The 18,562-nt window shown below is 34.0% G+C and overlaps 1 protein-coding gene across 3 annotated transcripts in view; it reads left to right on the top strand.

Annotated features, from left to right (window-relative positions):
- Nucleotides 1–18,562, top strand: part of PPP4R3B (protein phosphatase 4 regulatory subunit 3B) — a 71,864-nt gene that overhangs the window by 26,259 nt on the left and 27,043 nt on the right. For 2 of the 3 annotated variants that reach the window (XM_025353653.1, XM_025353652.1), the window contains exons 5-10: nt 3,064–3,141; nt 5,279–5,395; nt 6,874–6,990; nt 12,675–12,806; nt 14,583–14,685; nt 17,020–17,061. In XM_025353653.1, the coding sequence (XP_025209438.1) occupies nt 3,064–3,141; nt 5,279–5,395; nt 6,874–6,990; nt 12,675–12,806; nt 14,583–14,685; nt 17,020–17,061 (589 nt within the window). Of the gene's footprint in view, nt 1–3,063; nt 3,142–5,278; nt 5,396–6,873; nt 6,991–12,674; nt 12,807–14,582; nt 14,686–16,029; nt 16,126–17,019; nt 17,062–18,562 lie in introns of all 3 variants that reach the window. The other variant, XM_025353650.1, reaches the window with a different exon arrangement.

The raw sequence follows: 18,562 nt of genomic DNA, 5'->3' as shown, positions 1-18,562 counted from the left end.
AGGATTTTTCTTTGGATTCAAGTACAGGATTTAATATATTAAATTTTATCTTACTAGATTTGGCCCATTCCAGCTTGTGTGTGTATCGTTTGCTTTGATTTGATTCATAAGTTTGATTCAACCTCAAACTTATGTTTGAAGTTTGAAATACTTAGGAACCTGTCCTGTGGTTTACCTAGTAGGAGTGACAAAAACCTCATTAATTATTTGGGAGGCCTGGATTCTCAATCCATCTGTCACTAACTACCCTCAGAAAAATTCACTTTTTGGACCTCAGTCTCTTGAAATTTAAAATTGCACTTGATAGTCTCTGTAACAATGTTGCAAAATCTGATCTAATTCTAAGTTTCTGTGTTTATATGTTTCTAAAAATGAATGGGTTCTATTTTTTCTTTTGTTTGCCCTGTATTTATATTACTGCAAAGAAAAGAGTTTGATTTAGACTGTTTAGAAGCAACCTCTTTTTTTCCCCACAGTGTTTTTTTTATGTTATCCAGAAAAGCAGCCACACAAATTTTGACTTAAATATATAGGTTTTATTAAAACAAGAGCTGTTAAAACCAAATAGAAAAGAAAAACTAAAGAGATTAGTTTGATTACTTGGAGAACCAGAGACTTTGGAGTAAGTATTTCAACTATATGATAGGCTTTAAGTTATTGATTATTTGCTTCCTTCATAAATATATTGGAACAGAGTGCTTTTATAGCTTAATGAATAATAGCAAGAGTAATGCTGGAAATCAGGAAAAAATACTAGGAATCCACATTCTCTTCAATGGACTGTAATAATTGAGATTGCTTCTATCTGTAATATTTTATGCAGTTCTACTTATCAGCTCACAAGTACCGAATCATATAAGAAGAATTCAAGTGGGAAATTGCATTTATCAAGGAGTTGGAACTTTTTTCTTATGAAAATATTTTGAAAAAGTTAAATTTTCAGGTAGTAAAGGATGAAGATGTAATCTACAACAGATGCAGGAAAATAGAAATTTATAAAAGGTGTGAATGGAGGTAAATATGTACTTACTCACCCTAACCTAAAATATTGAGACTAAAAGTATTTGGAAAAAGTAGGCTGGGCATGGTGGCTCATGGCTGTAGTCCTAGGCTGAGGTGGGAGGATTGCTTGAGGCCAGGAGTTCGATACCAGCCTGGGCAACAAAGTGAACCACCCCCCATCTCTACAAAAAGTTTAAAAAATTAGGCAGGTGTGGTGGCACGTGCCCACGGTCTTTGTTACATGGGAGTCTGAGGGAGGAAGATTGCTTGAGTCCAGGAGGTCCAGGCTACAGTGAGCCATGTTTGTACCACTGCACTCCAGCCTGGGCAACAGAGTGAGACTCAAGAAAAAGAAAAAGGAAAAAGTAACTTAAGGGCTAAATGAAAGATTACATATGCATATAAACTCCCTCAAAAGATGGATGTTCAGGCTGCAATGCATAAGGTCCAAAAGGAGTCAATGAAATACCAAAGGAAACACCATTCTGAGTCAAACTAAATGATTTATCTACCAGTGTCTTGTCTTTAAGTAGCACTAATTGATTTTTAGTGGAATAGCATGTTATACTCTGATTGTACGTAGTGGTTTCTATTCATTTTTTAAAAATATATGTTCCACCTTATTTCAAAAAGGACATAAGGGATTGATACCACTTAATGTATGATCCTCAGTAAGAAAAAGGACAGGTAGTTGGGGGTGTATCCTTTAAATGTTAGGGTTTTATTTTACTATCAACTCTACAGATATTATTGTTATAAACTTTTTTAGAACAAGTTACTTTAATGGAAATTACATTTCATAAAAATGAATTTTGAAGATAACTGAAGCTTAAAACCACCAATAATTTCCATCAATTTTTTAGCAGATTTTGATGAAATCTCTAAGGTGAATTTTAATATTTATGCCCATTTTTTCTTTTGTAATTTAATAGTCTTTGTAGAAAATTAGAAAATATAGATAACCAAAAAAGAAAATCACTCATAACCTATCACCAAGCAATAACCATAGTTAACATTCTAACGTGTACTCCTTCTAGACTTTAGACACACAAATTTATTTATGATTATTATTATTTTGTTGTTGTTGTTGTTGAGTTGTTGCCCAGGCTGGGGTGCAATGGCACAGTCTCGGCTCACCGCAACCTCTGCCTCCCAGGTTCAAGCGATTCTCCTGTCTCAGCCTCCCTAGTAGCTGGGATTACAGGCATGTGCCACCACGCCCAGCTAGTTTTGTATTCTTAGTAGAGATGGGGTTACTCCATGTTGGTCAGGCTGGTCTCAAACTCCCGACCTCAGGTGATCCACCCGCCTCAGCCTCCCAAAGTGCTGGAATTGCAGGCATGAGCCACCGCACCCAGCCCACAAATTTATTTTTTAAAAGTACATGCTTGACTAAATTTTTTTGTTTGTCCTTTTAAACAACGCCTGGAGAAATTAGCACTTGTCTTTCTTTTTAATACCTCAGAGTCATTAGTATGAAAAGCAGTTATTGTAGTGTTTTGTCATTTAGTTATATCCTTGGGGACCACAAGAACGTGTAAGACTCTGCACCAGTTGTAGGTTACTGTACTTTATGAGTTCTTGTATTTTAAATAGCTTTGTAACTTTATCTGCTGCCAGAATTCAGCCTCCTTTACTGTTTTCCTTGTTCCTTGTCTTATAATTCTTCTGTTTTTCTAATCTGTTATGGACTAACAATAAGATCCTTAGACTTGTTTGAATTATGTTTAAATTAAGAGAAAGTAGACCCTGAAAGGGGGCTAAAGAATCTAAATTCAGTGAGTTTTCACATAACACCTGTAGAACAAATATTTTTGGTTTCCAAAGAGTTATTTGTAGTTGAGATTTTTAGTTAAAGTAGATATTGATGTATTTATAACAAGAATTGAATGGTGTAGTCAAATTTTACAAAATTTTAACACACAAATATACCCCAGAATATTAGGTTTCATAATGAAAATGCTACTTGTCAGCTATTTTTTATAATTTGTGTAAGTCATATAAATGAGTATAACCTTATCTTTTTGTTAATATTTCATAGTAATTATTTTTTTCATGCAGGAAGATGAGAAGTTTTTGTCTGAAGTTTTTGCACAATTAACAGATGAGGCTACAGATGATGATAAACGGCGTGAATTGGTAAGTTATGAAATTCAAACTCTTATAGAGCACTTATTCTTTTGACATGTACAGCTTTTAATCTTGAATTTGCTAACTTGAGACAATTTTTTGTAATTGGATTAGTAAGAGATGAAAAGTGTGTATTTAAATTGAACTACAAAATGATTATTCAGAGTTTCTAAAATTTGTTTGTTTCTAGAATTTGTATATTTTAGAAAATTCTTAGGATGCTCTGATGTATCACCCCCCACCATTGTATGCCTTATAAATCCCCAAACCAGATAAGTGCCTTATGTTAGAACACAACTACAAAACTCAAACGTTTTTATAGTTGCAGAAGTTTACATTATAGCGATGCTTCTTTTTTCTTTTTTTTTTTTTTTTTTTGAGACGGAGTTTCGCTCTTGTTGCCCAGGCTGGAGTGCAATGGTGCGATCTCGGCTGACCGCAACCTCTGCCTCCCAGGTTCAAGCGATTCTCCTGCCTCAGCTTCCCGAGTAGCCGGGATTACAGACATGCGTCACCACGCCCAGCTAATTTTGTATTTTTAGTAGAGACGGAGTTTCTCCATGTTGGTCAGGTTGGTCTCGAACTCCTGACCTGAGGTGATCCGCCCGCCTCAGCCTCCCAAAGTGCTGGGATTACAGGCATGAGCCACTGCGCCCAGCCACGATGCTTTTCTTTTTAAACAAGAGATAAGGAAAATGCTTCCTGAATAAATGATGTAAATAATTTGGTTCTTTGGAAATTTTTTGTTTTTTATTATAAGCATTTTCTTTGAGATATAAACCATTTTGAGGAAGAGAATAGTGATTGCCGTTTGCCAGATGTTTGACTTTTTTTTCAAATATAATGAGATGAGAAGGGAAAGTATATATTATAGTAATGCATATTCAGTTCTATAATTTAGCTATCTGATATTGAATTACTAAAATAATATCTTCAGTTTCAGATTTTTATTTATTGGGATTTCACAAAATAATGAAAGATGGCTGATTTAAAACCTGTAAGTCATCTTTAGTGTAGTTACTTACTAGTAACCTACTTAGTTTTCTCAATTGTAATAGTGGTGTGTTAGACTAGGGAAGCTTTGATGTACATTTCAGTCCTTAAACCAGTATTATGTTTTTGGGAGATTACTGGGGACCCAGCTAGAGTTGAGTTACAGGATGGTTTCTGTGAAAATATGTGTTCATAATTCAAAACAAATTTCTTACCTGGCATATTTGCACTGAATGTCTTTAAAGAGTTAATTGGTCAATGTTAACCTTCTGAAAGATCTCATCTTTTTTTATTTTTTCTTTTTGAAAAAGAGTCTTGCTCTTTTGCCCAGGCTGGAGTGCAGTGGCACGATTTCAACTCACTGCAACCTCTGCCACCTGGGTTCAAGTGATTCTCGTGCCTCAGCCTCCCGAGTAGCTGTGATTACAGGCACGTGCCACCATGCCCAGCTAATTTTTGTATTTTTAGTAGAGACAGAGTTTCACCTGTTGGTCAGGCTGGTCTCAAACCCCTGGAATCAAGTGATCCACCTGCCTCAGCCTCCCAAAGTGTTGGGATTACAGGTGCGAGCCACTATGCCCCGCCAGATGTCATCTTTTCAGAGTAGCCTGGTGCCTCACAACTGATATTTAAAAACATATTAAAAATTAGCACCCCACTAAAAGTATATCTTGCATTTTTGCGTACTAATAGATCAATAGGCAAATCCAGCATCCTAAACAAAGTATGCATACTCTCATTTGCCTTTTATCACCAAATATCTCTGTTGACCTATAAGGTCCCAATGGAGTAAGAAAAATGTTCTAATAACATATTTCAAAGGTTCACTTAGAAAGATGTGTTGTCAAACACTGCTATTCACTGGAAAAAAAAAGAAAAAAGCAGCTTATGATGCATCTTTCAGAAAGCCAGCTTACATTTACCTTTTATTGGTGGATTTCTCTTTCTGCTTAACAGCGTCCAGTAATGCAAGTTTTACTTTTAATGGGGTGCTAATTTTTAGTTTGTTTTTAATGTAGTTTTGAGGAGCCAGGAAACTCCAAAAAAGATGAGATCCTTCAGAAGGGTGAATACCACACCATGGTAGATTATTACTATAGTGTGCCCCAAGTTTATGTTTATCAACGTCTCACTAAAATTTCTAACATTACAGGTTAATTTTTTCAAGGAATTTTGTGCGTTTTCTCAGACATTACAACCTCAAAACAGGGATGCATTTTTCAAAACATTGGCAAAATTAGGAATTCTTCCTGCTCTTGAAATTGTAATGGTAATTATGCCGTTTCTTTTCATGTTTTTGAAGTTGTAAATTTGTAATAGACTTATATTATGGATAAGAAACTATATATTATAATAATGTATATTCAGTTCTATAGTTTAGCTATCTTATATTGAATTACTACAAGAATATCTTCAGTTTCAGATTTTTATTTAATTTTAAATATCAGTATGTAATCACTTGCGTATAGTATGCTTTCAAGTGAGTAAAAAAACCCACGTTTTTGCAAGAATGTTCTTTTCTGTAACAGTATTGTGTTTCATAGAAGCCAGTAAAGTATCTTTTGTTTTTAGATCAGTGAGTGGAATGAGGACAGACTGAAACAAGGGGATTCATGCTGCAACACAGGGTTAGGGCATAATTCTTAGACTTTTGTTTATATGAGTTTTACCCATTGGTATTTACTTTATGGAAAATTAAAACAAATTTTTAAAGTATTCGTTTAAAAATGATAACCCATTATATGTTAACAAAAATAATAGAACTTTTTTCACCACATTTTCTTGAGATTGAAATCAATATAACTTTTATGAAAAAATAATTTTTTCAAAACAAAAAATTTAGTGAAAAGAGTACCATTTTTTACTTTTTTTTTTTTTCTGCTAATCTCTCTAATACCTTGCTTTATAGAAGGTGTCTAGATTCACAAAGCAGCTTCTACATTTAATTTGTGGTGATATAATATGTCACGCAGCCTCTGGAAAACCCCACTGTACTTGTGATTGAATGAGAGTGAAAATGACAAAGGCTTAGTATTATTTATTATTATGAAATAGTCTTAATCTTGTATACTTCCTAAAAGGATGTTAGACCCCTCTCACCAGGATTCCCTGGACCACACTTTTGAGAACTGCTGGGTTGGGGAGTGTTTTCAGAATCACCTCAAGATTTTGTAACTTATAAGTCACATACTCTTCATGTGTTGGAGGGGAAAAGTATTTAGGGTTACTACTTTAGAAAACTAAGTTGCACAAAAGGGTAGAAATGCCCAAAAAGAGTTTTCAAAAGCATGCTCTATTAGGTGAGTCACAGAAAATAGAAACAGTTACTAAGGGTAACCTTGGCAAATTCAGGACAAAAGGCAGATTCTGGAAGACTTTGAAGTCTTGGCTAGGAGACATTATTCAAATTTTTACATATATTTAAATAAAACCCCTTCCCATATATTTTACAGCATTTGTAAAGCATTGCCTTATAATCCTGTGCCAATTCTTATATTTAAAATCTCTGAATATTTATTTGCAGTGGTAAAAATCTGCAGAAACTGATCATTGAATTGTCTAAAAGTTTTAATATTTATAAAAGAAAGGAAGACCGTACTGGCGAGGTTATGCATATTGCATTGATTGCAGTAAAACATCTTAATCCAAAAAGTTGAGAGCTAGTGTATGGATTTGGGAAAGAAAAAAGAAATGTGAGAATAACTTTTGTTAACAGTCTCTTAAGTAACCTAGTTTTCCTTTTATCAGGGCATGGATGATTTGCAAGTCAGATCAGCTGCTACAGATATATTTTCTTATCTAGTAGAATTTAGTCCATCTATGGTCCGAGAGTTTGTAATGCAAGAAGCTCAGCAGAGTGATGACGTAAGTAATAATGCTGTGGTTCTATGTGAATTACCTGTAGAGTAAGGGGTGTTTGCAAACTATTGAGAGAAAAAACATAACATAATCTTAATCTTTCTTGGAAATAAAATATTAGATTTCTGACTAGTTGTGACTTTGGCCAAATTAGAATATGTGGCAACTGATTTTGTTTATTGTTAAAAAAAAAACAAAAAACAAACAAACAAAAAAACCCAGATATTCAAACCAGTATTGAGATAAACAGGTTATAATAGAATCAGATTTGTAAATATTGGTCTTAAATTTCAAGTGTTAATAAAATGTAATTTCAAGCCTTAGGAGATTTACAGGTCAGGTACTTACCTAGGATACCTAAAAAGTTGCTTTTGTTTGTTCAAAGAATATGTTTTAAGTAGGAATTAAAGTTTAATAATGACTGGATGAGATTAGAGACTATTTTTCTAAGTGAAGTAATTCAGGAATAGAAAACCAAACATCATATGTTCTCAACTTACAAGTGGGAGCTAAGCTATGAGGATGCAAAGGCATAAGAATGACACAGTGGACTTTGGGGACTCAGGGAAAGGGTGGGAAGGGGGTGAAGGATAAAAAGCTACAAATAGGGTGCAGTGTATACTGCTTGGGTGATGGGTGCACCAAAATCTCACAAATCGCCACCAAATAACTTATTCATGTAACCAAACACCACCTGTTCCCCAACTACCTGTGGAAATAAAAGAAATTAAAAAAGAAAGTTTAATAATGAGACCAATATTGTGTTTTCCCACTACTGATATATTTAAATTTTCCCCTTAAGCTATTTTAAGGACAAAATGAACGTAGAGCTATAATTTAAAGTACTTTTTTTTTTACATTAAAAATGCCTTAGTTTTAAGTAGGAGGTAACTATAATTGTCTTCCTTTTTGTTTGTTTGAGACAGAGGTTCACTCTTGTTGCTCAGGCTGGAGTGCAATGGCGCATTCTTGGCTCACTGTAACCTCTGTGCACCGCCACGCCTGCCTAATTGTGTATTTTTGGTAGAGACAAGGTTTCACCATGTTGTTCAGGGTGGTCTCGAACTCCTGACCTCAGGTGATCCACCCGTCTCAGCCCCCCAAAGTGCTGGGATTACAGGCATGAGCCACCATGTCTGATCCTCTTCTTAAGGAAAGTTTTTGATTCCCAATTTTAATTTGATGCTTACATGAGTTACCATTGAATTAAATTATAGTTGTTTTATGTGTTTTGTGTTTAATCTTGTAATGTGTCCTTAGCTTTATGCTTTCTATATTTGTTAGTTATTTTCAATGTTTTTTAAAGTGATTTTATTTTAGAATCAACTTGGGCTAATGCAGTATAGTCAGTAGAGAAGTAATATTTTGTGTTCTCTCTATATATTTTAAAAATCAAACAATGCTAATTCTGACTTTAAAAAGAAATGCCTACTTTATTAATAATTTTATAATCTCATTGGTTTATCTTAATGCCACCCTTTACAAAAGATAACTTTGAAATTTAACACTCCCATTGCTCCATCTTCAGTGATGTGTGTGATTAAAGGCATTTATCATAAAATGACCATGAATCAATCTCAGACCATGATCATAGTAAACTGTTAACTTCAGAATTCTTAACTCTTCAAGCTTTGGTTCCTGTTTTAATTAGAAATATTTCTTGTTTAATTGATGCATAAGACTTAGAAAAGCAGCGATTGATTTTTTCACTATGAAAAGTTCCTTTCTCGGTGTTTTTTTTTCTTATAACAACCTTCAGGGGGTTTCATTTTCCTGAATTTTCTGAGAGCTAACAATTTTATAATTTTAAAACTGTGTTGCCTCAAAATAATTTAGTCCACAAGAGAACATAAATCTAATTACAAAAAAAAACCCCAATTAAGTCTTCTACATGCTGAATTCTATACTGGGCTGGTGGTGACCTTTAGGAAGGAAACAGAAAATGACTTATCTGTATATTCAGTGGCAGTTGATATTTTAGTGCCCTTTTAAAATAAATGCTCAGCATTCAAACATTTCCTTTTGGTAAAGTATTATGGAGCAGATTTGATTATGGCAACATGGGTTACAATATTTAAATATGTATTAAGATAAAAAGAAATATTAACATATTTTACTATAGTCATTGTTTCTATCCAAGCAGAAAGAGTAAATTTAGCAATAATGTCGTCTTTTTGTTATGCCACAGATTGCATATATTTTTATATTAATGGCCTTTGAAACATTCAGTAAAACTGAGAGAACCTGACTGGATTTGTTAGGTGTTTTCTCATTTAAGAATAAAATCTCATGTTAATTTTTTAGATATGATAATAACATTTGTGTTATTTTAAAAGAATCCTTATATTTTAAACATTTATGCTGACATATTTATATGGAATTTGCTTCAAACTAAATTCTGTAGTGTAGAGATAAGTTAGTGTATTAAACAAGATTGGTTGTGAATTAATAATTGTTGAAGCTGGGATGGATACATGGGATTTATTGTATTGTCCTCTCTAGTTCTTTATATATCTGAGATTTATCATAAAAAGAAGTTAGGAAATACATAAGTTAATCTCTATAGATTGACCTTTCAGTATTTTGCATTAGGTCACATTTTATTTCTTAAAATTTCTCCAAGTCACAATAATAATAAAACGAACTCCCAGATACCCGTCACATAAATTCCCCAGTTGTGTGTTTTGGTTTTTTTTTTTTTTTTTTTGAGATGGAGTCTTCACTCTGTCACCCAGGCTGGAGTGCAGTAGCGCGATCTCGGCACACTGCAACGTCCGCCTCCTTGGTTCAAGCGATTCTCCTGCCTCAGCCTCCTGAGTAGCTGGGATTACAGGTGCGCATCACCTCGCCCGGCTAATTTTTGTATTTTTAGTAGAGATGGCGTTTCATCATGTTGGTCAGGCTAGTCTCGAACTCCTGACCTTGGGATCCGCCCTCCTCGGCCTCCCAAAGTGCTGGGATTACAGGCGTGAGCCACCGCACCCGGCCCAATTGTTAATATTTTTTCTGTCATTTGTTTTGTCATTCTTTCTATGCTTGCATTTGTATAAATACATATGCATACATGGGTATTATTTTCTTTCTGAACCATTGAGGAATAAGGTGCAGAAATGATGACAAACTGTCCCTTTACCCCTAGTTACTTCACTGTCACCAACTAAAAACTCTTACATTACCACAGTATAATTATCAAAATCATGATATTAAGATTTTTATAATACTATCATCTAACTACAGTACTCATTCATATTTTATTCATTGTCTTAGTAATGTCCATTTTAACCAAGACAAAAACAAAAAGTTTCTGATCTGTTATCCAACAACTTTGGTTGGTCTGTTGTTTCCTCACAATTAGATAGATTCTAGTTACTTCTTTGTGGCAGAAATGGCATAGAAGTATCATTTCCTTCAGTGTGTCATATCAGGAAATCCCCCCAACTTTTAAAAAAGAATGTGCCAGATGTGCTGGTGGTGCATGCCTGTAATCTCAGCTACTTGGCAGGATGAGGTGGGAGGATCTCTTGAGCCTAGGAGTTCAACACCAGCATGGACAACATAGCAAGATCCTGCTCAAACAAAACAAAACAAAACGATTGAGTTTTCATTTTTTTCTGTCCAGGCTGTTTGTCATTCCACAGACTTAAGAATTTGGACCTTTACGTTCTGTAGAACTTGAGGAGCTACTTATAGTTGCGCTCTTCAAATCAGAATGAGTTGAAAGAAGTATTGGTTTTTATATATGTATGTGTATATATATGTTATATATAGTCATCCCTCAGTATCTGTGGGGGATGGGTTCCAGGAAACCACCTTCCCCTCCCACTGGGACACTAGGATACCTAACTCCACTTATGCTCAAGTCCGTTATATAAAATGGCATAAAATTTGCATATAACCTATGCACATCTTCCCTTATACTTTAGATTATAATACCTGATACAATGCAAATGCTATGTAAATAGTTGTTATACTATATTGTTGAGAGAATAAACATTGTTTAGAGAATAATAACAATAGTAATAAAAGAAAAAATCTGTACATGTTTCGGTATGGATACAACCATTCTTTTTTTTTTTTTTCCTTTCCCAAGTATTTTTCATCCTTACTTGGTTGAATCCATGAGTATGGAACCTACAGTTGCAGAGGACCAGGTGTATTACTTACACACACACACACGTACTTAGAAGCATTCATTAAAGTTGCTGTAAAGCAAATTATGTTAGTGGTTGTTTTTAAGACAGAGTCCTGCTCTGTCACCCAGGCTGAAGTGCAGTGGTACGATCTTGGCTCACTGCAATCTCTGCCTCCTGAGTTCAAGCAATTCTCCCTGCCTCAGCCTCCCAAGTAGCTGGGTTTACAGGTACCCACCACCACACCCAGATAATTTTTTAATATTTTTAGTAGAGATGAGGTTTCACCATGTTGGCCAGGCTGCTCTCGAACTCCTGACCTCAGGCAATCCTCCCACCTCAGCCTCTCAGATGGCTGGAATTATAGACGTGGGCCATTGCACCCAGCCAATTAATGGACTTTTTATTAAATTCTTGTGTGTTTGTATTAAGCAAACTGGAAATGTTTTCACAACATCCACCAGTTATTTTTACTCTGGTTCAAAATATTCTTGCTCTTGCCATTTCTTCTTTTCTCCTCTTATTTACTGTATCCATCAAACCTAAGATATGCAGATGCTAATATTTCCTTGATCTTACAAGACAGTGTCAGTAAAAGATTTTTATGTAATTTTGTCATGATTACCACTTGGCTGATAGTGACTGTCCAATGCCATCAATTACAAAATGTATCTTAATTAAGAGGTTAAAATTTTTAAGAAATCTGTTTTAGAATCAATGAAACAAATGTAAACATCTCATTTTATTTATATTTCCCAATCAGAAAATAGAGATGGCAGCTTAGAATCCGGACGGACAGTCTCTACTAAAAATACAAAAATTAGTCAGGCATGGTGGCTCACGCCTTTAATCCCAGCTACTCAAGAGGCTGAGGCAGGAGACTCGTTTGTGAGGTTGCACTGAGCCCAGATTGCCCCACTGCACTCCAGCCTGGGCAAGAGAATAAGACTCCGTTTCAATAAATAAATAAATGAATAAATAAATAAATAAAACCCAAGAGCATGTTACTAATGTAGCAAATCTAGCTGATATTAGATTGTTATATAACACAGTGTCTTCTTGCATGAAGAGTTGTGTACTGGGTTATTTTTGGTCATTTTTTCTGTTTTTTTCTTTTTTTTTTTTTTTTGCTAGGAAGGATTTACTAGTTAGAGGCTGAGATAATTTATGTCTTAGGGTCACATGATCTTGTTTGTTTAGTCAACCTCTAAATTTATGCCTGAATCTGAAACTCAAAATGAATAAGAGTTACTGCTAAAGAATTGTTTTCCACTTCCTATAAGTTGCAGCATGCTCTGCTTTTGTGGGGTTTTTTTTTTTCTTCTTCTTTTTTTTTTTTTTTTTTTTTCTGGAGTGGCATTTTTTTCACTCTAGTGTAGTATTTTATAGAACCTTCAAAAGCAGTAGGAATAAAAGTTTAAATAAGCTATTCCATTCTTTGTTTTTTTCTCTATATAATTCTCACTTTGCTCTTTCAGTTGGTGTTTTTGTCTTAGATCTATACCAGGTCTAATGGAAACATGTTTTGTTTTGTTTTCTTTTGTTTTGTTTTGCCACCAGGATATTCTTCTTATTAATGTGGTAATTGAACAAATGATCTGTGATACTGATCCTGAGCTAGGAGGCGCTGTTCAGTTAATGGGACTTCTTCGTACTCTGATTGATCCAGAGAACATGCTGGCTACAACTAATGTAAGAAATTATTCTGAGATAAAAATGTTTTGACCTAGTCAGTTTTAGGTGGCTTTGTAATAAAATTTTGAGAAACAAGTATTTTAAGTATTTGTCCAGTTGGTATTTAAGTAGCAGTGGATTCTTACAGCAATTCATTTGTGGTAAAATACAAAATTGTAATCTATTAAAATCTTAGTAAAATGTTAAGAATTCCATTTATGGCCCTTGGCCTCTATGTGTTAATTTCTTAAAATTTAATACACAACAGTGTGAATATACTTAACACTACTAAACTGTACACTTAAAAATGATAAAATTATTATTATTATTATTTTGAGATGGAGTCTCACTCTGTCGCCAGGCTGGAGTGCAGTGGCGCAATCTTGGCTCACTGCAACCTCTGCCTCTTTGGTTCAAATAATTCTCCTTTCTCAGCCTCCCGAGTAGCTGGGACTACAGATGCATGCCACCACACCCGGTTAATTTTTGTATTTTTAGTAGAGATGCGGTTTCACCATGTTGGTCAGGCTGGTCTTGAACCCCTGCCCTCAGATGATCCACCCACCTGGGCCTCCCAGAGTGCTGGGATTACAGGTGTGAGCCGCTGCGCCTGACCAATAAATTTTTAAATAGCAAGTTTTATGTTGTGTGATTTTATCACAATAAAAAAGGAAAAATTTATACTGAATGATCTCAATTACATAAGACATTTAAAAAGATTTAAGGAGTAAGTCCTTAATACTTAAGGATTAGATACTCCAGAATATTAATAGTCATTCTCTCAATATGGAGGGATATTTTCTTTATCAAATTTCCTTCATATTTAGAGAATATGTACATTGTTTTTAAATCATTACAAATTTGTATGCCCAATTGTGTAAAAAATAGTGGCAAAATCCATAGACATTATTTTCCAAATTTTCAAATTATAAAATTTTAAAATGCTAAAAATTGATTTAATTTTGTCTTTTCATCTAGTGGCTTGATAACGTTATTCAGTGGTTTTTAAAATTTGGATAGAGTTGGTGAAATCTGGGGTTCCAAATTTTAAGTAGTTAAGTTGCCATTACATGGGCTTAATTGGTTCTTTTTCTTTCTAAAAATTTTTATTCTTCCAAAACAGATTCATATGTGCCTTTTCCCCACATTTGAATGTTATTTTTAAAGTTGAGAGAATTTTCTCTCTTTGTTACATTCTTGGGAAAAACTCAATACACTGCAAAGAGAGAGAGACAAATGGGATCCATAGTGATTATGGTGTATGCTGTTCTGACTTACATGTTATTTATTTTGTGTGTGTTTTATATGTTTTCTATTTGTGTTGAGAACACTTAAAATCTACTCTCTTAGCAGTTTGCAAGTGTAATAAATTGTTAGTAATATGTTATTATATATGTTGTACAATAGATTGGTTCTTCATTGAATTTCATATTCATATCACAGGCATCTTTTGGAAAAAATTATTTTGAATAATTTTCCTCAGAAAAACATTTTGTGATGCTATCTGATCTTTATCTTGCCTTCAGTTTTACTTAGTATAGAATATGAAGTAGACTTAATTTTCAGTTCCACAGAAATAAGATTAAAGTGAATATAGTTAGTTTTTGGTTCTTTCACAATATATAACTATGTGTTTGATTTTTTTCATAGTATCTTAAAGTATCTGCTTATATATGATCTGTACTGCTAATTCTTTTTGTTTTGTTTTGGTTCTGGAAAAGGTATGTACTGCTAATCTTGAAGATGTTTTTTATTTACAAAAGTAACAGTATTCTTTTAAAAATTCTGTTTCAGAAAACTGAAAAAAGTGAATTTCTAAATTTCTTCTACAACCATTGTATGCATGTTCTCACAGCACCACTTTTGACCAATACTTCAGAAGACAAATGTGAAAAGGGTAGGATCTCTTATTTATCTGCTATGATTTCTGTTTTTAAAGAAGGATGAGATAAATATTAAACTAACAGGCAATTTACTTGAAACTTTATATGACAGGGAAATTATGACTGAAAAACTTAAACTGCAATATAAAATTACGATTTTCTTGTTTCTTAGGGTTATGGAAGTGACTATTCTTTCAGGGGCCATTTCTATAGTTTGTTACTACAGAAGTTTCTCTGAATGTGTAGACCACTGGCGGAAAACAAAAAAAGAAAATGTGGCAAACAGTATTACACACTAAGGAAGTGAGATGTAGACACTTATCAAAAGAAAGCATTGTCCCCAAATTTGTGAGAGTTGATATCTAGAATGAGTAGGAGCAAATAGTATAAATATTTTAACTTAGTCTCCAAATACACATTCATATGCCAATATATGCTGATATATATGGGCAAGGCTTTTTCATTAGTATTTTTAAAATTGCATTTCCATATTCTCTTTCTTATATAATCAGCACCCGTAATTCATCAGCTGCAATTTCTGTTTCAGTTTATTAAAATGGAGTGAAAATCTAAAAATATTTTTGAAGGAGTCTGAGTGTAGAATCCTACTATGGTTTTAGTGTATCCCTCTAGGTAATCATACTTGCATATATCTAATTTGGAGGCAGTTTTTAAATTGAGTTCTACTATATTCAACTTAGCCATAGATATTACAGTTCTCTGAGATTTCATCAACCTCAGAGATTTCATTAATCTCATATGTTACCATATGACCATAATACATACTAATGTAACCAAAGGACTTTGAAAAGCTTACAACTTAGTGAAATCAGAAATATGTGGAGCATAATAGAACATTAGCCACTATCTGAAAATATTTGTTAACCTGAAGAGTCACTTAAAAGGAAGTTAGTTAGGAGAATTTTATGAAACTAGTAAGTTGAAACATGAGCACACCCTGTGTAATACTATCAGTTCCATTTCTGAGTATATACTCTAGGGAATGTTTGTGCATATGCATGACAGGTACAAGAATGTTGCTGCATTGTTTGTGGTAGGAAAATGAATAAAATATGTTTTTTTCAAATAATGGAATACTATATAGCAGTTAAAATAATTGAATTTTGATGTATCAACTGAATAATTCCCCAAAATATCAAGGTGAATGGGTACAAAAGCACATCACAGAGGGTTTTCTTGCAGAATGGTTCCATTTATATAAATAAAAATAATGCATTTTTTATGTTCATTTTAATAAAACACTTCCGGCTTACAGAAATATATAGATAATAGTATAACAGACACTCATATACTCCCTGTTGGCTTTATCAAAACTAACTTGCCATATTTTTTTTCAGATTTTTTTTTAAAACATTACAGATATAGTTGGAGTTTCGTATGTACCCCTTCACATTCCCATTCCCATTCTACCCCCTCTTCCTCCATCTCTCAAGGTATGCTGAATTTGGAGTTTATCACTCCTGTGTTTACTTATGTTGTTATGATGTGTATATACGGTATTAGTTTTCATATTTTCAAAGTTGCTATAAATTTAATGTCTGTCATACGTATTATTCTGCATATTTTTTATCCAGTGTTATTTTTGAGATCTGTTCGTATTGATACCTGTTCATATTGATCTAATTCATATTGAAATAGAGTTCTTATTTAATTTTAACTCCTACGTAATCCTCTCTTATGAGTATGCTGTAATAGAGCCATTCTGCCTCTAATGTGCATTTGTTTCTAGCTTTTTGCTATTACAAATAATGCTCCAGTTACATTCTTGTGTTTCCCTATGCACATGTGCCTTGATGTGCTCTAGAATGTATGCCTAGAAATTGGAACTTATTTATAATGGCCTACTTAATTGAGTTTTTTGTTTTTTAAATTTAAAGCATAAACACATTTATTATTCTGGAGTTTTAAAAATTCCTGTATTTTCTGTTTTTAAAAATGAGATGAATAATGGATGATCAAATGCAAATATTATTTTAAAAAATTAAAAATAAAAAAACAAAAATGAGATGAAGAGAAATATCCTAATTGTTGAATGATGAATAGGAGAAGGTAAAAGAAGATATGTTGGTTTTATCCCTGGTTGTAATCTTACTTTTTATCAGAATATATATGCTATGTTGTCTTTTAATAATTCTATAGCTACATCCACTTTTGTAAAAGATTGCAGATATAGTTATAATTTTGCTGAAGCAACCAAGTCTTAATGGTTATTTTGAGGGTAAAATGAGATTATGATTGAAGTCATGCATTGTATATTATAAAGTACTAGGGAAAGGTGGGATATTATTACTGAAGTATTTGATTTTAATTTTTAATTTTTTTATTAGATAATATAGTTGGATCAAACAAAAACAACACAATTTGCCCTGGTAAGTATAAATTCATACTTTACTAATACATGCAAATTATAAACTTTTTTTCTACTTTAAGTGTAATGCACTTATATAAGGCTAAGAAAAGCATATTTTGGCATAAAAACAAAATCCAAAAATTTATTTTTGTCTGTATTGTAAAGAAAAAATTCCACTATCTCCAGTATTAAAAATAGAAAACTAGTTGGAATTCTGTTGTTTTTTCCCTGAAAATGTATAGCTTGTTTTCTGACGTTGTTATGAGAAGGCATTGTCTGAAAGTCGAGGATTTAGTTCTTATTTTTGAAATGTAGTAACTAAGACCAGTTACTTTGCAACTAACTTTCATGACCACTTTATGCTTATTGTTCATGAATCTGAGTCAAAAAGTAGTTGTTCCTATTTAGAACAGGCATACTAGGTATGGGCTTGATACTAATAAAGACATGTGCTGTGTACACCTAGTGTCCCATGCCTTTTCTGCCAGCCTCATCAAATCTCAAAGGGGAGCCAGTTTCAAATAAGGAGGCTGTTCAGAGATTGGACTATTTAGAGATATGAGTAATTTCTTGTCCCAGTTATAAAGATGAAGACAAGACATTTGTTTAACACTGTAGGTCATTGTTTTTTGTTTTGTTTGGTTTTTTTTTGTTTGTTTTGTTTTGAGATGGAGTCTAACTCTGTCGCCCAGGCTGGAGTGCAGTGGCACAATCTTGGCTCACTGCAACTTCCGCCTCCCAAGTTCAAGCGATTCTTCTGCCTCAGCCTCCCAACTTTGTATTTTTAGTAGAGATGGGGTTTCACCGTGTTAGCCAGGGTGGTCTTGATCTCCTGACCTCGTGATCTACCTGCCTCGGCCTCCCAAAGTGCTGGGATTAGAGGTGTGAGCCACTGCGCCCGGCCTGTTTTTTTTTCAATTTAATTTCCACATACAGCATTGAGGGTCAAGGTTAAAAAATCTTTTGTAATAAAATTTGGGAATTGAGAAATAAAGAATTGCTTTTTTTTGTTTGTTTGTTTGAGACAGAGTCTCACTCTGTCACCCAGGCTAGAGTGCAGTGGCATGATTTCGGCTCACTGCAGCCTCCACCTCCTGGGTTCAAGCAATCTCCCACCTCAGCCTCCCAAGTAGCTAGGATTACAGGTGCATGCCACCACGCCCAACTAATTTTTTTTGTATTTTTAGTAGAGACGGGGTTTCACCATGTTGGCCAGACTGGTCTCAAACTCCTGACCTCAGGCGATCCACCCACCTTGGCCTCCCAAAGTGCTGGGATTACAGGCATGAGCCACCGCACCTGGCCAGGAATTGCCTTTAATGGTGAGGGACTAGTTCAAATTTTGGCTGTAGTACTGGCTGTTATAGAAATTGGTCTGGAGCAAGTGAAACTCTTTACTTGCATTTTAAGTAGAAACAATCCTTGAAATATCAGAATTTTATTTTGTGTATTTATATGTGATGGTCATTCTGTTATTAGAAAGAATGCTGATTTATTCCCAATAGCATTGTAGTTCCCCA

Source organism: Theropithecus gelada, chromosome 13 (genome assembly GCF_003255815.1).
Source record: "Theropithecus gelada isolate Dixy chromosome 13, Tgel_1.0, whole genome shotgun sequence".
NCBI classification, from domain to species: domain Eukaryota; kingdom Metazoa; phylum Chordata; class Mammalia; order Primates; family Cercopithecidae; genus Theropithecus; species Theropithecus gelada.
The sequence above is the reverse complement of the archived record's forward strand: the minus strand, read 5'-3'. Positions and strand labels throughout refer to the sequence as shown.